At 31.2% G+C, this 24,430-nt stretch overlaps 3 protein-coding genes and 1 long non-coding RNA gene across 5 annotated transcripts; 1 reads left to right on the forward strand and 3 right to left on the reverse strand.

Moving 5' to 3' along the window:
* Nucleotides 1-3,083: 3,083 nt before the first annotated feature.
* LOC108450498 (transcription factor TCP23) lies at nucleotides 3,084-4,964 on the reverse strand. Its single transcript, XM_017748151.2, has one exon. It carries the CDS (start codon nucleotides 4,627-4,629, stop codon nucleotides 3,364-3,366), a length of 1,266 nt encoding a protein of 421 aa, XP_017603640.1. The 5' UTR covers nucleotides 4,630-4,964; the 3' UTR covers nucleotides 3,084-3,363.
* Nucleotides 4,965-8,400: 3,436 nt separating this feature from the next.
* On the forward strand, nucleotides 8,401-9,931 carry LOC128293113 (uncharacterized). Its single transcript, XR_008283178.1, has 3 exons — nucleotides 8,401-8,500; nucleotides 9,119-9,382; nucleotides 9,628-9,931. It is a non-coding gene; the product is annotated as an uncharacterized LOC128293113 (long non-coding RNA).
* A 4,361-nt stretch (nucleotides 9,932-14,292) lies between these two features.
* On the reverse strand, nucleotides 14,293-15,417 carry LOC108453763 (NDR1/HIN1-like protein 6). Its single transcript, XM_017752052.2, has one exon. The coding sequence runs from the start codon at nucleotides 15,234-15,236 to the stop codon at nucleotides 14,457-14,459; it is 780 nt and encodes a 259-aa protein (XP_017607541.1). The 5' UTR covers nucleotides 15,237-15,417; the 3' UTR covers nucleotides 14,293-14,456.
* A 1,711-nt stretch (nucleotides 15,418-17,128) lies between these two features.
* On the reverse strand, nucleotides 17,129-22,192 carry LOC108453761 (probable alkaline/neutral invertase D). Of its 2 annotated transcripts, XR_008283177.1 has the most exons (6): nucleotides 21,940-22,192; nucleotides 20,811-21,206; nucleotides 19,849-20,280; nucleotides 18,273-18,831; nucleotides 17,503-17,856; nucleotides 17,129-17,361 (listed from the first exon to the last, which is right to left on the reverse strand). XR_008283177.1 is itself a non-coding variant. In XM_017752051.2 (5 exons), exons 2-5 carry the CDS (start codon nucleotides 21,195-21,197, stop codon nucleotides 17,561-17,563), a joined length of 1,674 nt encoding a protein of 557 aa, XP_017607540.1. In that variant the 5' UTR covers nucleotides 21,198-21,206; nucleotides 21,940-22,192; the 3' UTR covers nucleotides 17,129-17,560. The 2 variants fall into 2 exon arrangements, 1 of the variants encoding a protein (XP_017607540.1); XM_017752051.2 differs by having other exon boundaries at nucleotides 17,129-17,856.
* Nucleotides 22,193-24,430: the final 2,238 nt, after the last annotated feature.

A 24,430-nucleotide genomic window follows, 5' to 3' on the forward strand; every position in this document is an offset into this window, starting at 1 on the left:
AATTTTCATTTTAAATTACATAAGGTTTGACATGTCATTTAACAATTGAATTAATGATTTTAGTAACAAAAGAACTCAAATGATATAACTAAAATAGTTTAGGGATGTACTTAAAAGTATTTGAAATTTAGAACCAATTTAAAATGAAGGTCATAATTTAGGGGTGTTCAATAGAATTAACTATTTTCTTATTAGCTACTATCTTCTGTAGCGTTTTGGAGTGTTGCTAATTAATGGTAACAAAACTCGATTAAAAAAATAAAAAAAATTAAATATTAAGTTAATTGAATCGAGTTGTTTGAGTTATTCGAGTTTTGATTTTGAGTCGAGTTGAATTTTACAATTTGACTAACTCAAATAATTCAAATAATATATTAGTATAAATACCTCTTTGGTGCCTATCAATTTTGAAAATAAGCAAATTGATTTCTCTCTTAACAAAATTACAAAAAAATTCAATATAATTTTAAAAATTCAAAATATTCATAAAAATCTAAAATTTATATTTTTAAAAATATATAATAAATCTAAAGAATATATAAAGAAAGTTATATTTTAAAATTTTTCTAAAACAATAATTTTGGAAACCTAAATAAGTTAAATAATGTTTCAAGTTTATCATACTAAAATAAATTATTTATTATTATTTTGCTTTGAAAAAGTTTTCAAATATATATGATTTCAAATTTATGTGCTCTAACATAGTATTAGTTATAATGTAACAAGATTTTAATTTGACATGTTTAATTTTTAATTTAACTCGAACAATTTCACTCGATTAGATTTGAATTTCATTTCACTCGACTCGATTCGAAAAAAATTTAAATTGAGTTAGGATGATAAAATAAGACTCGTCAACTTGATTAACTCGAAATTTTTTTACTCAGTTCAATCTAACGCTCACCCCTACTGCTAATTTCTAAAATAAACTCTATTGCATATATTTCTAAGAACATATGCAATTTTTAATATCATAATGCTTCTTTTAGAATTACTATTTATCTCATTAACTTTTAATAACTTTACAAAATAAAAGTTCAAACAAAATAATTATGAATACTACAATTTTGATGTATTAGAAAAGAAATTAATATTTTAAAATTTAATTTCCTTCCAAATGAAATAATGAGATCCAGTATTAAAATGATTCTAAACAAAATATTAACTATAACATAAGTAAAATCAATAAAATTATTTAAAATTTCAGTAAAATTGGCCAATAATCTCTTAATTTAATAGTAAAATATTTGTGTGGTATAAAACAAGAGTTTGAATTCACTCCAAAATGTTTACCTCTTTATTCACGCTTATTGAACAATAAAATTAACATTTATACTTCAATTCCAACTCGAATAATTTAAATTCACACTTAAGTTGAAATTTGTTAATTCTTTTCTTTTTATGATTTGAGGACGTTGCTTTGAATCCAGAGATTAATCACCTTTTCTTTAATGAAATTATTGAGAATAATTTTGAATGATAAATTTTGATTTGCATGAAATATTTAAGAATAAAAAATATTTAAAATAAAATTTTATATTTTTATACCTGAAATTTTAATTAAGGAAAACAACAGCTGAAATAGAATTCCATGGTGATATAAGAGAAAAAATTCAATTACTTAATTGTGTTGACAACTGAACATAGGGTAGTATTAGAAGGAGAAATGGCAATTATTGTTTTGAAAAGCAAAGCTTAAAGCTTGATTTGTAATTAATTGATAAATGAGAAAGACAGTTAGACATGAAGCAAGTGGCAAAATTCCTTTTTAATTGCCATTTCCTTTGTCTTTTATCGTAGAAATGGACAACGAATGGAAACCCCAATCCAACAAAGTAGTGCGAAAAGATATATAAAACCTAATCCTTTGATATCAAGACATGTGGTTCACATTGAGCAGCATACACCAAGCCTGCCCTACTTCCCCTTTCGCAACTCTCCTACTTTCTTTGAGAGAATAATTCTTTCATAATCTTCTTCTTCTTCTTCATTCTCTTTCCTCTCTCTTCCCATTTCACTAAATGATACATCCTAAATACCCTTTTTATCCTTTCAAGGATCTTTGCTTTTCAATTTAAAAATATAAATTTAATTGTTACAATAAGTTTTTTTTTTTAAATTTAAAATATCATGTTAGACAGGATCGATTGAAATTTGGTTTGGCAATCTTTTTAAAAAGATTTTCAAAAGTCTTTGTGAAAAAGATCTTTTGATAAGATCTTTTGAAAAGTTTGGTTTAAAATTTGAGTGTTTAGCATTCTTTGTTAAAAAGTGTTTTGAGAAATAAAATGTCAATTTTAAACATGTTATTATAAAGTAACAAATATACATTTAAATAATATTTAAATTAATTAATATTATTATATTTTAGTAAGAATATAAAAAATTATTATAACTTCTTGTTAATATTTTAATATATAAAATATAAATTTTAAATATTTTTAAGCAATAAATATTAATTATTTATAAAATTTAATTAGAATATATAAACTATATTTTAAATATTTAAATATAACTATTAAATATTTGTAATTAGTATTTTAAAAATATTTTTTATTTTTAATTAATGATTTTAACACATTTGTAATTAAGTACCAAGAAAAAAAAGAAAAGTACTATGTTATTGGAGGGTAAAAAGTAATTAAGCATTAAAAGTCTTTTGGGAGAGGAAAAACTAAAATTTTAGCTTTTCCTTTTTAAAGTCTTTTAAAAATCTTCTAAAAAGTTAAAATTTCATTAAAGCAAAGAACTTGTTTTTTCTTGAAATCTTTTGGGCAAAAGCTCTTTTGAAAAGTAATGCAGAACTAACCCTGAGTGAGGTAGCCCACCCAACCTACGGCCTACTACGGTATTTATAATGAATATCATCATAAAAGTTTACTATAATATGAATACCATAATAAGCTGGATAAATTATGTTGATTGGGTGAATTAGAAAGGAGTTTAATTTATTTTAAGCATAATACTGAAAAGCTTATACGCCTATCACATAGGAGAAATGAGAGAAGAAAAGAGTATGTAGGTAGATTGCCAAAAATAAATTAATAAATGAGAAAAGAAATTTTTTGCACCAAAAAGTAAGGTTGGCATGAAAATATTCTTTATTTTGTTATAACCGTTTTCTTCTCCATATTTTCACACTTTTAATAGTTGGGAAATGGAAATGATGGGATGTGCTAGTTTAATGGGCAATCTTTGACACCCAACTGCACATCAATTACAACAGTTCAGCATCCTACTAGAGGATCAAAGCTAATAGCTAGCAATCAACAATCCAAAAATAGTAACAAAACACATGCATTTACAAAAAGGTAAAAAAAAAATATTAAAGTAGAAATATGTGAGCTGAATTTGGGAATTGTATCATTGAGAATCTGTAGCTGGATTTTCATCTCCACTGTCACTGCCTTGAGTTTGATTTTCATGATGATGCTGCTGCTCCAAATTCATTTTTAAACCCACTCTATTATTGTTGCTGTATACATTCATTCCACTGCCAAGTAACCCCATGTTAGTCTCTGTCACTCCTAAACCAAGCTGTTGACCCCCGGCCTGCTGTTGTTGCAATATCATTGAGCCCAGCTGAACCGGATTCCCTCTACCCCCACCTGAATAATGAGCCGGGAATGTCCACATCTGGGCTTCTGGCACCGTGGCTGAAGCTGCTGTGGCGCCACCGCCTACCGGCAGCATCCAAAAGGCATTACCTCCATTGGTGGTGGCCGGTGCAACGGCCCACATAGCTGGAGCTGGCATGACGTTGGTTGTTTGAAACAAACCGGGTTCTTGTTCTGGCATTCCGGTTCTCTCCGGTTTAGGAGAATTCGCGTCTATGGCATCCGTTTCAGTATTGTGCTGAGATGTTTCTTTGAAAAGGTCATCTCTGAATGGCTTTGTAGCGTAGTTGTCGTTAGGGTTACCGCCACTTCTCATGTGAGTTTCGGGGTTAAGGAGTTGAGGGTAAAGTTGATGATGAAACCCTAGCATGGCGGTACTGTTGCCGATCCTTCTGGCCTCATCTCCATTACTGTTGTAAAAACCTAAAGCGCTGTGGAAAGAGAGAGGTGCGGATTTTGATGGAGGAGCTGAAATGGTTGATCCACTGCTGCGAAGTGAAACGTTGAGAGTGGAGAAATTGGCTGGAATAGTGCCGGTTCCTGTTGCAGCTATGATGGCAGGTTCCGCTTGTTGAAGCAGCCACTCGATGGTCTCACCATCCGATTTATGACCCAATTCTCGGGTGAGTTGGAAGACCCTGGCGGCGCAAACGGCGGGCATTCGGATGCGACGGCCGCGGCCATCGACCTTGGTGTGACGGTCTTTGGTGGGTCTTTTGGCAGCAGGAGGCTTAGCGAGGGAAGAAGTGGAAGTAGGGGAGGAAGAGGGAACCCCAATTTGGTTGGAAATGGAGCCCATGAATGAGACATGATGACCTGGGGCCTGCGGCTGTGCCTGAGTCTGAGCCTGAGCCTGATGAGAGGAGGTCCCATGTGCGGCACCAGCAGCAGCTTGTGGTTGACCATCACGGGAGACTAGTTGCAGTGAAGCTTCTTGTTTTTGGCCATGGTGATGATGATGATGCTCACTGCTATTGCTGCTTTTATTGCTCTGTGACTCCATTATCTGCATATGGGGTTTCCAAGGATTTCTTTGTCTGCCAAATTAAACCATCTCAAAAAATGAAGGCCCTATATTATTTATTTTACTTTATTTATTTGTTTTACTATCTCATTTATATAAATATTTATTTTATTTGTAAAGGGAGGGTTATGAGTTGTGATCCTAACAACACCACCGATGTTAGTGCGTGAGGATCTTCTTTTCTTCCTTGTGATTGACTGCTGCTACGCTATGCTATCCACTGAGAGGAGTAGGTGAGAGAAGCAGCAACTAGAGCCAATCCAAATTAAAGCTTAAAAAAGAAACAGTAAATTTTTTAGCACTACCCCACTCGTGGGGGCCCCTGCCTTCAATCATAATTTCACATCTGGTAAAATCCCTTTTATCTTTCACTGCTAAATATTATTATTTTTATATTTATTGTTCCGACAAACTTTAAAACTTGGATAATTCATTACACCCCCAATCACCAATAAGGTTCCAGAACCACACTTATTTTCAATAAATTTGAATTGCTGTCAAATGTCTTTTAGTATGTTATGTTCCTTTTACAAAAATAATTGCCCTATTTAATTTTATTTTAAAAAAATAATTTTATTAATTTAATGATAAAATTAAAATTTTTAAAAATTTTGAGATCTTAAATATTGAAATGGAAGAATTTTTAATTCAAATTTTATTTCTGATTTTAAATAATGATTATGGTGTTTAAAAATAATAATAGAACAGATTTGAACTGCCCAATCCAAATGAAACATAAATAAACAAAAAAAAAAAAGATTGGAATCCATGCTCAACTTGACTAGGAACTACGACTTAGAGGTGTGAAATGTTGAAAATGCAAAAAGAGAAAGACACAAGACTAATATATCTTTTAAAGCAGGATTTCCCTTTTTTTTTTTTTCCCTTACAGCTCACTGATTGAGTTATTGCTGATAATGACAATAATGATGACGCTGCCCAACAACCCTTACATAGTTTTGGTATATATATATACATATATGGGTGAGTATTTCATATATTGCAGTGTATTCTTTTTGTTTTTATTAGTAATTTTAAAATGGATTTTTTAAATATTTTGTTATATTTTTACAAGATATTTATCAATTCTTAATTCTATTTATAGAGTCTACAAATTTTATTTACACTATATCAAATAATTTCCTTAAATTAATTACAATATATAAAATTACATACAATACTTACCATTTTTACTTCAAAGTTAGTGGATTTATCATTATTTCTTTAATCAAGTAATTTTGAAATTTATTTTAATTTATTTTTGAGACTTTTTAAAATTATCTTGACACTTAATAGTATCGAGGTCTTTAAATTACATTATGAATTAAAGTATTCATCGTCTTATAGAAATCAGAGTAATGACTTTAAGATTTTTTTTAATTAAAATTAATCTTTTCACTATAGTTGCTCTTCAAAGAGATAAATGGTTGATTACAAAATATGCTCTAGACTTATGAGTGGAGATTGAACCTTCAACCACATGATTATGAGATGAGGTAAGCAACCACCATGCCAACCTTGTGATTAATATATCTATAATTAATTTTTATTGATAGAGAGTTAAACCCTAACAAATACAAAATGAGCTCAACATTTGTAACCTTCCCAACCCGGCCTAGACGTTAGACTCGAATTCAAAAGAATACATTAGCCACTGAAGTGACTCGGTGAGCTATTGTAGTTTTGAAAGCAATCTTTTTTAAAACCTTTGTTTAATTTAGTAGGAATCTTAAATACATATCAATTAATTCTTCAAAACCTTAATTGAGATATAGCAGCAGAAAAGTGATAAGTGGATGCTTTTAAATAAAAATTAGGGTTTCATGATAGCTTATAAATTATCTCTTATTATCCTAAAATAAAATTAAGTGTCATGCAAAATAAAATCCTAAATCCCATGACATGGTTCAAAATAAGATAATATGGTTTAATAATTGAAATAATAACTCTAAAATATTTTAGTAAAAGCAAAGTTGAGACCTTTTAGATGTCGCGTTTACATCCTAACCTAACGGATTATCTGTCTGGATGAAAATTAAAGGAGGAGTGAGCTATGACGCTCAGTGTGAGTTCCATCACAAGTAAATCAGTGCCAAACAATAATCCAAGCATAAATAATAACAGTTTTCAATACATTAGTATTCATATAGCATAGCAGAAATTGGTAGTTCATTCAAGCATGTTAATGCATGATGATGCAATACATTTAGCAATTTCAGTTTAACTATATAATTAAATCCTATCCCACCGTTACACTCCACAGTAAGAATTCCCTATAATTCTTATATCCTGAACACTCTAGTTTGTGGCTAAACCACCGGTGTTACAAATTGGTACACTGTCAGTAATTGTGAGTATACAACAGGTCAGAAAAATGCTAAAAGAGGTTAGATTGTCTAAGAGAGACACAAACTTCACATTAGCTAGTTTTACATTTTTCTCTTCATCTTTTAGGGTTTAGTTCTTCTTCTCCATAGCTTAGGGTTTATCTTCTTATTAATTTTCTAGTTTTTTCTTACTTCCTTAGTTGGTAGTTAAACTAGTTATTATTGTAGCTAGGATTTATTTACTTGTTAAGCCCTTCAAACTTTCTTGTATTTGCACTTTAATCCATTAGTTTAATACCAATCAGGTTTGTTATATTTCATTTGTTAAAAAAAACTATCTTGGGTGTTTTTATTTATCTTTTTTGCTGCCATTATTGTGTTCCTCAAGCTTTTGCAAGAAAGCTTGAGTTTTTATCAACTTTGTTTTAGGTTAAGTTAATGGTATTTCTCTTTGATTTCTTGTTGTTAATGGGTTCAAATATGAGCATGAGTAGATAAATCCTAAGTGGTTGGTTGATGAAAGTGGTGGCTAATTGATTTTTGGGTTTAGGGACTAAATCATAAAAACTAGGCTAAATTGAATAGACTTAAAAACTTACAATTGATGATCCTAAAGGAAAATTAAAATAACTGAGACTAAGAGTAGATCTTATCGAACATCAATTTGTAGTATTCTATTTTTTATAATTTTAAATATGTTTTTTAGTATAATTTTATGATTTTTAAATGAAATACCAATTTTCGTCATGTGATATAACCTTGATAGGCCAAATGATGACGAAATTGTGACAAAAAAAATCGCAATAGCTACTCTTAAATATATATAAATGAAGGCTTTTGAACTTTTAGGCCATAATAAAAAAAGAGAGAAAATCATGGTAGTTGGTTCTGTACTGGATCTAGTCGTAGTGGTCGATGCCCATTATTCTAGTGCTAAAGCGGGACAAGTAGTCTATTTTTTTGCATTGGTAAAAATTTTAGTTTGTACTGGTTACACCGATTTGTTCTAGTCAATTTCGATCACACTGGTCAAAATATGATACATGAATAATAGTAAAAATTATAAAATTTTTAACTATTTATGTAACAACCCAATTTTTAATGGTGACGGAACAATGATTTTGAGACCACAAATTTCCGTTGTATTGACTCATAAATATTATTTTTAGAATGTTTATAGAGTCATTATAGTCGTATTAAAATTTAGTTAAGAAATATTAATGTTTAGTTAGTTAATTAAAGAAAAATGACTAAATTGAAAAATATGCAAAACTTACTAATTATAGAAATTAGGTGATGAAATGGTGTAATTATTAATTGAGGAAGGACTTAAGTGATAATTAAGCCCTAAATAATATAGTGGGACGGCAAATTGATGGATAAGGACAAACTAATGAAATTATAATGGCAAACTTGCAATTTAGTTGAAATTAAAACAAAATTAAGTAAGAAGAAATAGGTTTTCTTCTTTTTTCACTCTCAAAACACCATAGAAATAGCTTGGAGAATTGGTTGAGCATAAAAGCTTTCATGTGAGTTCAATTCTTACCCGTCTCTTATAATTTTTATGTTTTTGAGATAGTTGCAACTAGGTCCAGCTAACTCGTACCTTCATTTCTGATTCTGTTTAAAATTCTGGAAGTTTCCATTGATAAATATTAGATTTTTTTTATGAATAACATTGATTTGAAGCTTTGATTTTGTTGTATGATGATTTTGTAAAGTGATTTTTGTTAAATATTGATTTTAGGATTAAATTGTGAAAATGTCAAAATATTAGAGTTTGATAGTGAATTTTAGGTTTATTAGGGGCTATATGAGGGCTTAGAATATTTAGATAGATTATTGATTTGAGAAAATTAGTTAATTTGATAGATTAACTAATTAAGGGATTAAATTGCAAAAATTGTAAAAGTTTGAGGTAATTGCATAAATTCAAAAAATAAAAGGGTATTAATCCCGTAAATACTCGTGGAAAAGGAAAAATAGTGGAATAGTCCCTGAACTTCTGCAATTACTCCAATTCAGTCTAGGGAAGTTCGTACGGTTAAAATTTAACATTTGTATAAATTGATGATTGGTATTATGCATATATTCTATTGTTAGAAATGAATTATTATTTGAATTATAATATTAAATTGGATATTCAGTTTGAATTGAACGCGAGATTTGAGTACATTCATGATTTGGTGTATGACGGGAGTTTGGAGTGGAGCTGGTATTATAGGGAGATATTGGCATTTTACCCAAGTAAACTGGGATTCAACATTTGTTGCAAACTCTCATGTTTTACTTTATGTTTGGCGTGATTGGGTGGATCAGCTCTTACGAGCTTTTGTTCAGCTTTCAAGCTTCGTTGGCGTATTCGGGAGGACCGGCTCTTATAAGCTTCTGTTGACGATATACTCTTACCCGTAAGTCGTTCTTCAAATGGAAAAATCTCGGTTGATTTATTTAATGAATTTAAAAGACATGTAATTTATTTTTGTATTGACTTGAATACGAATGTTTTTATCAATTGAAGTTGTGAATGACAGGAGTTGTCTTGGATGATTTTGATTATTTGATTTATTATAGTTAGTTCGGTAAGATTTTTGTTTATCTCGTCGAACTTACTAAGCTTCATTAAGATTGCTTGTGCTATTTAATGTCATTGTAGATTTTCGGAAGGTTGGATGACCGGATCGGCACTCAAGTCACACTATCCAGTTTATCTCGGTAGTTTTTGAAACGTTAAATTCGGATTATATGGCATGTATAGGCTCTTATGCTATTTTGGTTAATGTTTGGCTTATGTAAATGTTATGAATGATATTTTGTGCAAATAACCAATTTACAAAGGGTATGGTATAGTTGTTATGCTTGTATGTGTGGCATACATATATTTGATTTGTTGTGGTTGTGGTAACTTTGTTAGGTATTTTGATTTGATATTGCTTGAATGAGATGATGAATTGAATTAATGTGTATTTTGAGATTAAATTGTATATAATTATGGTACCAATGAGGGTACATTGGTTAGGCACATATTAGGTTGGTTTTGATTTGTTTTTAACCCGATTAATGTCATTTTACTTTTGTATTTTGGTTAGTATTTGAGTTTCTTAAGGTCCAAGCAATTTGGTTATATTTGTATTAATGTATGATTTGAATGATTTACTATTCCGTTATCCTGTAATACTCCGTAACCCTATTTTAGTGACGGATACGGGTTAGGGGTGTTACAATTTATTATTGTTAGATTGAGGGGGCTCAAAATTTGGAGGCAAACTCATTTTTCCTTAGAAAATTTTAAAATTTAATTAGATCTTCTCAAATTTTTTGAAAAATTTCAATTCTTCCTTCAAATGTTTATAATTATAATTAAACTCTCTTAATTTTTTAAAAAATTCTCATTAAACTTTTAAAATTTTGAAAATTTTACTAGGCCCCCAAAATTTAGTCATAAGATCTACCATTGACTATTATGATAAAAATTTAATTAGAATGTATTGACAATCAAAAAAGACTTTTAAACTTTGAATTTTTGGGGCATACTTTCACATTTAAAATATAAAAACTAAAATATAATAATAATAAAATTCACTCACTCAATTATCAAAGAAAAAAATCCCCACTCACCCTTCAATTTCTTTTTCTTGTTAATTTTGGTTTTATTGAATAATGTATTTTTATTTGTGGAGTTTATTTATGAGTATTTTATATAATTGATGAATATTTTATATTTGAAATTTATTCAATATCATTTATTTAATATTTATAAATATTTTTATATACAATAGTACACCGAAACAAACCGGTACCAATACTTATCGGTTCAATAGAAAAATAATGCATTCACCGGTGCGGTACTGATTATTTTAGGCAAAAGAGAAAAGATGAGAAGGTGGAAAAGACACTTTCGAATATGAGGAGAGAAAATAAAATTAAAAATTAAAACAAATTAAATTTATTTTGTTTTTTAATATATTAATATTGTATAACTTTCTTATAAGTATTTTTCAATTATAATATATTAATTATATAAAATATAAAATGAAAATATTTTATTCTTTAAAGAATATTATTTTTAGCACACTTACAAATAATATTTTGTTTAATTTTTAATTATATTTAATATAGTAAATTATAAGAAAAATTAATACAATATTTATATATTTTAGTTTTATCCAATGTTATTTATAAATTTTTGTCTTAGTTTATTTTATATTTTATTATCAAATATAATTAATTTACATTTATATAAAATATATTTTTTATAATTATACGGTAAAAATGTTTTCTTTTCTAGCTACTCCTTGCTTATTCCCTATCAATATTTTATCCAACCAAATATTGTAATTGTTGAAGGTAGTTTTTAGCTATCCATGGTTCTCTTTTATCTATGGTCCTTCTTGTTTGCTTAAAGATAGAAAACTATGTTATAATAGCACCATCAGAGGAATTAGAAGTTGTTTTTAAAGTTAGCTTTCATCTTTTGGAAATTTGAAGAACATTGAGATGGTTTTAAGTCGAATGTTTTATAATACAATCATTGCCATGGGTATTGGGTTGCCCTGCTGGAATGTAATAACATTGTACTTTGCATCTTTAGCTTTGCTGTAGCTAAATGTTTCATTAACAAGATTGAGAATTTTTCAGTTTTCCTTTTCCTTTTCCTTTTTTGACATCTACTTTTCATCCTTTATTACAGGGAAATAGAGGGTGAAGCCTCTGAAAGTAGATAAATATAAAAGAATTGCAGTAGTGGACATTTCGAGTAGCAATGGCTCTTGGAGGCAGTGCTTGCAAAGAAGTCGTCGAGGCTCAGTCCCCTGTTGCAGATAATGACATAGCTTCAACAACATTTGTGAGTAATACTACTAGTACTACTACAACAACGAAAAGTGCTGTTAATTTGGTTGGAAAACATGGAGCACGAGGGTGTCCTAAGGCGGGGGCCTCCAAGGGAGAATGTGCAATAGAAGAAGTCTTAACCCCTCCAATGCAAGAGTGCAAAGAAAGGAGTGAATTAAGTGTCCGCATCGTGGAAGTAAAGGAACCGAGAGTGAAGGTTATGAGAGTTGCGATGGTTGAGAGAAGCCGAGGGTAGAAGACCTGGCATAGTGACCCCAAAGAAGTAAAGGCATCGATCCAATGACCAAGCACGGAACTCTCTAGCAACGAGAGCATTGCTAGAACGAGTGGGGAGAATATCACGAACTACCCATGAATAAAGTTATCCAAAGAACTAGATCAAGTTTGAAATGATGCAAGCACAAGAAAACCAAGTCAAGAGATTTCCGAATTGTCCCGGAAGACTCTAGAAGTCTAGAGAAGGGACCAAATCTTTGTAGAACTGAGTAGAATTAAGCTTGTTGTCATTGGAACCAAGCCTAAAGCTGCACATGATTGAAGCTAAAGTCTCGACCTGTGATACATATAATCAATTACTTACTCAAGATTGAGATAAGTCGCACCAAAACCCAAAATGTTTTAGATAATGTCCTTGAGAAAGAGGTGCTAGATTGAAATTGTCAAAATTAACTTATAAATTTTTAGGAGAGCCAAAATACATTTTTCTCTTGTAAGCTTGTAAATTTATAAATTTTAAAAAGTTTAAATCATAATTTTATCATTTTAGGAGGGATAAAATATGATTTTATAATATATCAAATTATAAATATTTAGATTTTAGAAAGGCTAAAGTGCAATTTTTCATTTTAAGGAAGGTAGGTCAGCCTGTGAGTCTCAACTTTTCGTCTCGCAATCCGTATAATCTTAGGCAATTTCTTCGATTTTAATGAACCTAAATCAGCCTAACTCTCAGTTAACTGAGAAGGCACTCAAGTAAAACGAAAGCAAACTCAAAAAAAGAAGAAACCACGAACAACGAAAACCACAAAAAGTGAGTGCACACTAAGTGTTTGAGTAAGGGAGACATCTATTTATAGTTAAACTCTCCGAACCCAACGGTATAGATTGATTTACATTAACGGCTAAAATTAGTTTTCATCTACACAATAAGAGAATCTTACAGAATTTAAATTCTATACATGTTTATCCTTTAGGATTTACAAGAATTATCATAATAAAATACAATTTATTAAAGTGTTTCAATTCAACCAGGATTCAAGCAGATGAGTTTTTGCTTATATTCCACGAATCGGGTCAGTTTAAGTAAATCAAATGAGTTCCAATTCAGTTGTTGATGTCTATATGGAACTTTCTGTGCGCATTGATTACGAGTTTTGATCTGCCGTATGTGATATTGACCCGTGAAGGAAGATGTTATTTAATTTAAAGGAAGTCATTCGGGTAATTTTTTTGTTGGCCGACACTTATCTGCAATTTCGGAGGGCTGCTGGGATGCTCCATGTCATTTGGAGTTTAAAGATCTGCCGTGGTAAACTATGTTATAGTAACCTGGAAAATATGGAATAAAGGTGTGTAAGGCTAATTGAGCAAAAAACCTGTAACAGCTTTGATTTTGTCCAAAGTTTTAATGACTTTTTGAGAAATGTAAGGGGAAGTAGAGGACATAGCAAGGGGTTGGGATGGTGTTTACCACCGAGAGGGGAGGACTAAATTAAACAAGAATGCTGCTGTTGATAATAATTCAGGTGTAGCAGCAACGGCTGGTCTACTTCAATCGGGATAATCAGGGGTCTTGGTTTTGGTCGAAATGTTGGGCCTGCACCCGTGCTAAAAGCAAAGCTTCTGTCAGTAATGGATGGCTTGGCAAATGGATTTAGGAAGATCATTTTAGAGAGTGATAGCTTTACAGGCTGTGCAGTTGGTTATTTCTGTGTCAGCTTGATTAATACCTACAACATGATGTGCTGCAGTGGGGGTGGGAGTGAGACGAGAATAATCAACCTGCTGCCAAGTTTTCTATGAAGGTGATTGCAGCGTTGGTGGTCTATGAATGGAGATTGTCCTTGCTGTCAAATGATACTGTTGGTTATGTGGTTCAATCATTTTGTTCCGCTGAGTATATTTGAATATGCACAAGTGAATTGAAGAGTACAAGATGTCACTTCTTAGCATCTATTTGGCAAGGAGGACAAATCCAAGCCTGGGAACGGAATCTATTTTCTCTTAAATCATTTCGGCTTTAACATTCAATATTTAGTCAATACTATTCGAAGCTCTGACCCATTTTAAAACAACAATTTTGTTTTTAAAAAATGTTTCCTGAATCTAATATTTTTGTCATCACTCCCAAATTTCGGATTTTGAAAAGAATAGGATATTACTATTATGATCTTCAACAAAAAAAAAAAGGGTAATACTATTGTATAATATATAGGTCTAGAAATAAATAAGAAATTACAGAGCTAGGTGCAAACAAACCAGTGTTTATTTTATAATATGGAGGACAAAACCTCATAAAAATCCTCCATTCTTATGGCAATACCAATATTAAAGAACATAAACAAAAAAATGTGGATCAAGTAATATAAATGATATATTATATCCCACCCCCCATGGCCGTAGTTATAAACTCTAAAGTCTAAGCCTAAAGCTGCAACTACTGCTCGAAATTCTGATGGCATTGTCAGCAGATAAAGCATTCACCACAAGGCGGCACCTAATCCTGAACTTCATTTTCATGAGCTTTAAGCTCCCAAGCTTAACCCTCACAGTCTGTTTAGCCCTCAGCATCAAGGGTATGTTCCCCGTCATCTGCTGCTGCTGTTGCAGTGCCGTCAGCAACACGGTACCGTTCTGGACTTGCCCTGTCATCGGCAATACCAGCACGGTCGTGTTCCGATGACCTTGGTAGAATTTGGGTAACGCCCCTTCACATAGTTGGGTTTCATTGTACCATACGGTTATATGACTACCTCCGTCATAATATATTCCGATTCTTTTATTGGGGTTTCTGGCGGTGATGTTAACATCGAAGCTAGCAGATAAGCTGGAATTGGCTGAGCTGAGATCGAACTGCGTAACCCGCAGGCCGTCGATAGAATACTTGGGTAGCTTTGGTCGGAAAACAAGGAATAAGATGCCGACGATAATCCCCAGAATGACGATCAGAAGCAAGAGAAGAGACAGCGTCCAACACATGCACCTGCAACAACAGCTTCTTCTTTTCTTGGGAGCTGTCGAATGCTTAACAGGAGGAGAAGGGCCATGGGACCGGGAGTTGAGTGGATGTTGCTCGACAGGGTTACCGGTGTCGGATTTAGAAGTGCCTAGAGGAACCAAGGGAGCACTGGGGGAGGTTTCTGGCGGCGCTTCCACGTCTGGGACGGGATGGATTTTCTGTTGGTCCGCCATTGATGATGTATTCAATTCAATTCAAGCCTCTAAGGGAAGGTAACCATATAAATTTATTTTCTAAAATAAACCTTGAGAAAAATAGAATTAATATAGAGCAGGGGAAGGAAGCTATTGATTAAGTCATACGATAGAAGCTTCCTTTATTTGACTTTTTTCCTAAAGACGAAGTTTTGATCCAAATATTCACCTAATGGTCCGCATTCATATTACAATGCTTTTGTAATTAAAACATGTTGTTTGATGATATATATTTTATATTTAACTTTTTTTAATAATTTCCTTCTCAACCCTATTTTTTTTTATTTATATAGTCTTTTCTCAATTTTTAAATAGGAAAATAACGTACTTTCAAATTTACGTTCTCCGTATTGATAATAATAACACATCAATCAATTGAAACTCAATTATTATTTTATTGAATTTTTAATACAACATAAATTATTATATAACATTTAAAATTTATTTTTCTTTTCATAATAAAAAAATTTGAGTTAGAAACAGATTGGGAATTCAGAATTGTTATAAAATTGACTGTAGACAAAGTTGAACCACGTGGATGGTAAATCAGCACTAATTTTATTGTTATATTTTTGAATTTGGGAGATCAGCACATAGGCTTAGGATTTGTTAAAGGTTGGTCATCAGGTTTTTCATATGATAATAATCATAATTCTAATGGTTAAAATTCTCTATTAATCCTTGTCCTTTACAAATGTTTTAAATTTAGTCCTCGTACTTTAGTTTGATCAATTTTAGTCCCTGTACTTTTCAAATTTTTGAAATTTTAATGTTGGCCCAACCAATAGCTATTAAAGCTGTTTGTTTAAATTCAATTACTAGTTATACAATATACATACTTTTGTAGATTGTTAATCCATTAATTGATTTTTTTTTAGTGAGGAATATGTAGAAATAACAAGCCAACATAACATTAAATATATGATAATATGTTTGACGCATCAGATTTAGAAATAAAAAAATTTAACTCAATGAATTTAACAGTTATGATATGGTGATAACTGAAATTTAAAAATTTAAAAAGCACATGGTATAAAAATGACCAAATTAAATTGTAGAGACAAAATTCACAACTTTTACAAAGTATAAGGACTAATAGCAGAGTTTAACAAATTATAATAGTCAAATTGGACAAAATAGAAGCCTGTACTTGAACTAATGACACATATCGAACTTAATGTTGAAAAAAAGGAATAAAAAGTAGAGAAAATTACAAAATATTTGTTGAGGATGGCATCAACTACTTGGAAGGGGGATAAATGATACGCCATAAATCAAAGGAGCCGCCTTCAAAATTGAAGGGGAAAGACCGTCATCTGGTATGTAAGGAGGGACAAATTTGGAATTTGATGAATAGCTTTCTTTTGGGGATTTTCTTCTATGGTTCCATTTTATGTTATTATTTATTTATTTAACTGGAAAACGAAGACCATGATGTCATGACTCTTAATAAAAGCTTGCTTCGATTTTCAACTATGAATATTTTTGATTTTTTATAAGTAATCCAACAATCAACGGTTTAGTACTTTTCAGAAGGATAGCATGACATTTCATAATTCAAGTTTAAAATAATCAATCAAAGATAAATAGAATTTTAACTTTAAGGAATGAAGTTTCTTAAGCTTCAAGTAACTTTTAATAATTTCGGTTTTAAACCCAAGTTAATAAATAATTATAGACACGATTTAATATTCGTGATGAATAAATATTTACAAATATTTTAACTTATTTTTTCTTTTACAAATTCAAATTTGAATATGTGAATGCAAATATTAGATATTCAGTATTTAATTTTTATCAAGCTCAGACATTCAACAAATAATTTCATTAATTCAAATTTGGACTATAAACGAAATCTAAAAAGCAAAGTGTTGTTTAAAGTAGTGCAGGGGCTGATATTTAGATCAGTTGCTCATGGAGTTTGTGAAGTGTTGCGGATTACAAGGTGTATTGGGACAACAAAGGAGCAATCTCCATTGTTCGTAATCAAAATTTTCATGATAGAACTAAAAACATTAAAAGTTGATACATTCAGTGTTATATTCATATTTCTTTTTTAGATAGACAAAATTTTCTTTGCCGTTTCGGCCTTAAAAATCTGACCCTGAAACAGCAAAATGTATCATTTTATTATAAATGTAAAGAAAAACCAGCTACTATACACAAAAAATCGAACTTTTGATCATACCCTAAATAGGCAAATGCCAAAGAATAGTGTTATAATGAAATTCGAAGGTCCTCTTACCTTCCGTCTGTTTTGTCCCCTCTACTCAGTCACGTTTTGTTTTGCTAGTTTAGTGTGTTTAGCAATTCCAGGAACATGATCTCTTTATCATTCGCTTCCTCTGTTTGTCCTCTTCCAAAGCGATCATCCCCAAGTGTGATGGATCCTCTAGCATCATTTTCGCCACTAAATATCCAGCTATTGACCATGTCTGGTACTTCCTTGCTTGTTTGCCTATAAATCTCCCGAGTTTTCCGTCATAATATTCTGGCCAGCCATCTTTCAACAAACGTGTCTCCGCAAGATCAATTGCCTGCCTTGCAATTTGTGGCCTTCCCGTTTTGATGCAAGCAGCTGTTAGCAACCACAAAAGCACTGCATATAAAATTGCAAACGGTCACATTCTAACACCCAATAATTCTAATAAGAAAGGTGATAATAAACTCAGCAATATCTTCAGTTGGAAAAATGCAGATGAAAATGTTAATACATCGGTAGCCTCATGATTCCTAGTTCATGACTGTTGAATGTCAAATACAAATACTTCAAGAAAAAAGAAGAGTTGAAACAACATAAATCTCACTCATCTAAATGGCAATAACTACTTTCTACCAGCTTCATAGTTTAACAAAATACCAACAATAAATTTCTAGTTAATAACAAACAATAATAAATTGTTTTGTCAATAAGACAACATGAGTTACCCATAAAACAAATAACTTCGGTTCTTATAAGATCAAAAGCACTATAATGGTGAAGATAGATAATAGATTAGAGAATGATGGTAATACCTGGCCAAGATCCTCCATTGTGATAACTCCATCTTGTGTTCTTAGGGTCACAACCGGTGACAATTCGCCATTCATGTTTTTCTATTGCAGGATAAGCTATTTTTAAAGGCATTTCTCCAACAAGCTCATCCCAACGTGCTTCAATAAGATCCATAATGGCCACTGATTGCTCTGGTGTTGCAAGAGAAGATAAAATTGCTATACAGTTACCTAAACAAAACCATCGAAAATCCATCCTTGCAGGACTAACATTCCCAATAAAGTAGCCACCACGTGTTGGCATAAAATCAAATATCCAGTCAGGGATAGAATCGGGAATAACATTAAACTTATTTACTGCAGTGTGAGAGTACTCCTCAGTCTTATATCTGTAAATATCATTTAGTTGTTGAAAGTCAAGCCAAAAGTAACTACGCATATGATAGCTCAAGGCATGTAAACGCTTCTCAATTCTTTCAATGCAATCTTTTCCTTCGGCGTCTTGCTTCAGCATTGATAATGCACACCTCAGAGCCATATAGAAAAGCGCTTGAATTTCAATAGGATAACCATAAACATCCTGTAAAATAAGTTCACATCATAATTGGAACATGCAATTAAGACTCCTTGGTCCCATAAAGGGAAGGACTGGTGACGATAAATACAAAAATATCAATCTCCATCACCTCTGTTTGATTTTCTATTCAGAAAAGAAAGAAAATAAGGAGTTCACAAAGCACTAATGCAGAGGCATAAAGCAAATTAACTTCTTAAGTATTTTTCATCAGCATAATTCATCAAGTAAGAGGAAAATTTGAAGAATGCAGTTAAGATCCATTTATTAAAAAAAGAAAAAAAGGAAGACAATAGCTAAAAAGATTTATAGGGAAACATGAATGCAACAATTAGTACTAAAGTACAAGCATCACTTGGTGATCAATCTTCAATAGGCAAATACAATTTAGAATCCAGATACAAATTGTTTCCTTGATGAATACTTAACAACCCAAAATCCCATATTGGAAATTTGTAATGAATTAAGGAATATAAATAGAGACCTAAGTGTCATGATATGACAAAAACTGTAACACCCAATTGGCCAAAACATACCATACATCAAAGGTTGGGTAATCACTATAGAAGAACATAAAGAACATTGTTCCTTAATAGTTAATCAAAGCAAAAAGAGCATTTGAGAAAAACAATGTATTATTGGTAAACTATGACTATTTTACACATATATTCATATCATACATATGATATTAAATAATGCCAAATTCACTTGCTCAATTGGCTTACCAAGCCTCTACAAGATTGGTTATCAATTAAGAGTATGTTTCTTTATGTCATACTGCTCTATTCTATCTGCTATTCAGCAGTAGCAATAAATAATAATTGGATGTACATTATTTTTTGCATTAATTATCCATATCTATCCAAATTCGAATTTTCATAATGTTAGACACTTTTTATTTCTCAACTTCCTAGCATATCTCACATAAAATAACTACAAGACTGGTAAGGAAACTTACGAAAAGGAAAGCACACAAAGATGCACATAACAGAGGTAAAGATTAAGAAGTGAAGGCTGGGTTACCATTCTTCTATCAATCATAGAGCATCCATCAGCACAAAGCAGTGTTGGAAATGTATCAAATCCTTCTGCTAAACACAGAGTAAGTATAAGCCTCATCCCTTTTTGACACTCAGGCCTCTCAGCTAGTGATAAATCCCCAGTAGATTTTGTGTATGCACGGAGCAGAATGATCCACCAGAATCCAGAGTCAACTGGAGCAACTCTTCCAATGGCACTCTCTCCAAAATCAGCAATAATCGTGTCCAATTTACGTACAGGGTCATGTAGAACTTTGAAGCTAGCTGGCATTGCTCCTTCTCCTAGCTTGAACCTATCTACTTTTTTCTCCCACCCTTGAAGTTGTAAAGTCTTCAAGAGAAAGTTCTTGACTATCTCAGGCTCTCCATTCATCAGAAAAGCCAAAGCACTAGGTACAAAATCTCTAACAAAAACCTGAACAAATCAACAATTTATTAAAACATGAACAGTCCAAGAAATTTTCAATATCATAACTCACCAGATGGTAATAGATTTTCGGCATTAAACATAATTGCAGATATTTTGAATTTTCCTCAATCTTTACCTTAAATAAAAATATTTTAAAAACAAAAATGTCAGTGATCATTTAACTTAATCTTCCCATTTTCCCTACCAAACCTCATTTTAACAATCAAAACTCCTAATTCATTTTAAAGTTCAATTATTGTTCATGTTTGGCGTTAAGTTTCACGTAGTCAAATTTATTCAACTTGGACCAAGGTTTGTACCATTAAATGATCTTGTCCCACATTTCAATTAAGGCCTGAGTTTGTTATAACCTTATATCCAGGAAAGCTTTCCATTTATGACCGATTAATTTTAGGATGGATGCTTAACAAATGATCATATTCAATAATAGATGTCATAATTTTTAATTTCATAAATACGCAACAAGAATTTCAATACTCCTAAAAAGGATGCCCACTATCTGATGGGAACTTTACCTGATCATAGTTCAAAACTTCCTCGGAAGCATGATCATACGCAGCAATGGTACCAACTGGTTGGCCTCTGAAATACACCAAAGTCCTCCTAAGAGCCTCCCACGCTTCAGCCACAATGGGGTGCGGATCAAAGGAGTTTCTATCCCAAGAAGCTGGAGTATCAATACCTGACCTCCCGCAGGGCGAGTGCATGCCCTCATAATTGTCATAACTCCCTCTTGTGAGAATCATAGGGAGCTCACTGAGTGACCTTTCATCAAATGATCTTTGCCTCTCTATGTTAAGCCTCGGCTTATCAAGGAGGCGTGAGAGATCATGATCATCCATTTCAGAGAGGGAACAAATTGAGCTCACATTTCTAAGTCCCATCACTTTAGTCCCATCCATTTTCTTTGTCTAAATTGCACAAAAAAATACAACTCTCAAGATTCAGAAGAGATTTATGCTCAAATAAGAGAAGATAAAAGGATTAGATCCCAAAATATTTTAGATAACAGCAATACAAGAGTAGCAAAGAAACATTCTTATATAGAAACTGAAATGTTAAGACTATATCTAAAAGTTGATGAAATAAAAGCCTTGCTTTGTTATCCATTCAACAATCATTTTGCGCCAATCACGCCAATGGCTTAGTGGCAAACTTGTGTAGGATTCAAGTTGATTGGCATGAGATCAGGATCCTTGCGTTTTGGAAACCCTTTTCCCCTTCCCATTGAAATGTTATAAAGAAGAAACAATTTGAAACAATCATTTGCCTTTTTGTCACAGTGCAGAGAACAAAATCAAATTTAATCAACAAAATCATCATTAGTATGGATTTGAGGATAATGGACATTAAATGAATATGTTTTGAGTAATTTACAGCATTATACTTTACTAAAGGAAAACAAATTAATCAAGATTAAGAAAAATTGATGGAAACAGATTAAGCAGCAGAAAACCCAACAAAGAGTATGAAAAACAAATAAAGAAAAGAAATAATACAGATGAAGTCACCTGAAAAGTAAAACCAGATCTGATAGTCAGCCAAAACATCAAAGAAACAAATCAAAACACCGAAACACCTCCCATAAATGGAAAAAGAAAGAAAGTAAAGATCCATATAATAATAAGGATAGGAAAAGCAAACCTTTAAGAAAGCAAAGATGTCGGAGAAGTGAAATCCCAGGCAAGCCCAATCGAGATAAAATTACTGAATATTTGGCCGGAAAATGGTCGGAGAAAGGAAAAAAGAAAAACAAAAAGGAGAGAAAAAGGAAGGAAAATGAAAAAAAGAGAGGAAAAACCAACCATGGTGTGAAGATATGATATTTATAGAGTGAGGGAAAGAAAAGACTTTTGAGAAAGAAAAACAATTGTTGTAATAATTACAACCGTACGACTACCGTGTCTTTCTCTGCCCTTTGAACAAGATAAAAAGGAAATGATGGGATGGGACTAAGTTTACCGGTAATAGCCGGTGAAAGCAAGTGTAAAATGTCCCACGCGTTACCCGACAACATTGTTTGGAAATAAAGCAGAATTTTTATTTTCACCTCTATTTATTTAATACATTTGATTTTCCAATTTTACAAAAAAATATTTTAATTTTATTTAATTTTTATAATAATTATTAATAATTTTAAATTACTTTTAAAATTTTAAAAGTTTAATTAATTGTTGACGTAGTATACGTGTTGTTTATTTTAAATAAATGATTAAAATATTTTTTTGTAAAGTTAGAAGTTATTAGCATAAGTTGAGTTTGTTTTTAACTCTTATTGTATTAGTTAAGGTATCTTTTTATTAATATTGGTACGCATTGGTATCGATATATTTTGATATATTGTGTCGGATTCATTGATGTTTATAAATGTTTTCACACATATATTTATAGTTTAATATTTAGTCACTTAATAAGTTATATGTATTATAGATACATGTAAATATATTTCAATTACATGCAAAAATATTATGTGTAGTCTAATTTTAGTTTCTTAATATCAAATTTGTGTACCAACTAATATTTTATAAGTTAGTATTGGCTAAAACGGGCTGAAACACATTGAAACAGTTGAAATGCATCGAAATTGAACCTACACTACTTGGTACTGATTGAAAACAGAAACAGTACGTACTAGTGTCACAAGACTAAAATTTTAATTTGAAAAATGATGCGGTCTTAGGTAAAAAGTTAGCTTCAAATCTGCCTCAGTTAGCTTAACTCTCGGAAGATGAGAATTCTCACAAAAATTTTCTAATGCACCAAAATAAAACAGAAGCAAACTCAAAGTGAAAGAACTAAAAAAGCCACAAAATATATTTTTAATGCACACAAGATGTTTGAGTAAATGTTCTCAAATTGCTCTATTTATAATTAAGGTCCCTCAGATCCAACAGTATAGATGGGATTATACCAATGGCTGGGATTAGTGTCTATCATGAGAGCCTTAAAGGATTTAAACTCTCTATATTTTTATCCTTTTAAGATAATTATCCTGGTAAAATACAAGTTACTAAAGCGTTTATAATTCAACTAGAATTCAAGTAAACGGGCCTTAAGTCTCTTTCAAAGAATGGATTAATAATGTTGGCCCGAATGATCCCAAGTGAACATGAAGGGTTTAAAATATGCGTATCAATTGCGAGTTCCGTTACGCGGCCTGTGACACTAGTCAATATGATTAGTATCGGTATAGTACCGACTACCTCCCTCTTAATTGATTTTGGTTCCTAAATCTAATTTTGGGTTAATCTACTTGGATTCAATGTTTAATTTGTTACCTCGAATTTCTTTTGTTTCACTTTTCTAACGTTCAATTTGGTACCAAAGATTTTTGAATTTAATACTTTTGAGTTTTCTTTTTGTGTGTCTTAATTAAGTATCTAAGTTTAGCTTCAAATTTCAATTTAGTATTTAAATTTTTTTTGTCCCAATTAAGTACCTATGTATTTTTACTAGAGCATACAAGTCAAATATTCATTAGATTACATAATATCATTTAGTCTAGGTAACAAATTAAACATCGAAGCCAAACTCATATACCAAATCGAAACAAAAAAAATCAGGTGTCAAATTAATCATTGACATCGAACACATGTAACAAATGGTATATTATTCAAGCCTAAAATACTTAAAAGTTAATTGAAATTTTCTAATTTATTTAGATAATTTTACATTTAAATATTTAAAATAAATCTTTAACTTTTAATTTATAGTAAAATAAGCTTCACTTTTTATTTATATTTAAATAAATTATTAATAAAAATTATTTTAAAATAAGTCAGATGAAAATTATTATTTTTATTTAAATGAATTAATTTATTTTAATATCTTAGTTTTTAAGCCTTTTGTAGTCAATTATAATTTCATTTAATTTTGAGTACTTGTCTTTTTAGGTTTGAGTACTTTTGTTAATTCTTTTATTTGCTTTTAATTTTAGATTTATACTTAATCTTTATTCTTATTTACTTAACGCAAAAATTAATTTTTATCGTGAATAAAATTTTATATTTTAATATATTTAAACAAAGCAAGCTTTTTGGGTTGATGTCCCATTACAAGTTTGGCATGAGCAGGATTTCTTTATTATTTTTTTCCTACTAAAAGATGCACACATTTAGCTTTACAAGCGCCACTA

The sequence above is a fragment of the Gossypium arboreum genome, chromosome 5 (assembly GCF_025698485.1).
Source record: "Gossypium arboreum isolate Shixiya-1 chromosome 5, ASM2569848v2, whole genome shotgun sequence".
Lineage (NCBI taxonomy): Eukaryota > Viridiplantae > Streptophyta > Magnoliopsida > Malvales > Malvaceae > Gossypium > Gossypium arboreum.

Excerpts from the sequence above, each read along its gene's own strand:
- LOC108450498 (XM_017748151.2), bottom strand. The coding sequence starts at position 4,629 with ATGCAGATAATGGAGTCACAGAGCAATAAAAGCAGCAATAGCAGTGAG.
- LOC108453761 (XM_017752051.2), bottom strand. The coding sequence starts at position 21,197 with ATGGATGGGACTAAAGTGATGGGACTTAGAAATGTGAGCTCAATTTGT. Across the intron at positions 18,832-19,848 it reads CTATGATTGATAGAAGAATG|GATGTTTATGGTTATCCTAT; the intron begins GTAACCCAGCCT and ends CTTATTTTACAG. Across the intron at positions 17,857-18,272 it reads CAATGGAGGATCTTGGCCAG|TGCTTTTGTGGTTGCTAACA; the intron begins GTATTACCATCA and ends TTTTATATGCAG.
- LOC108453763 (XM_017752052.2), bottom strand. The coding sequence starts at position 15,236 with ATGGCGGACCAACAGAAAATCCATCCCGTCCCAGACGTGGAAGCGCCG.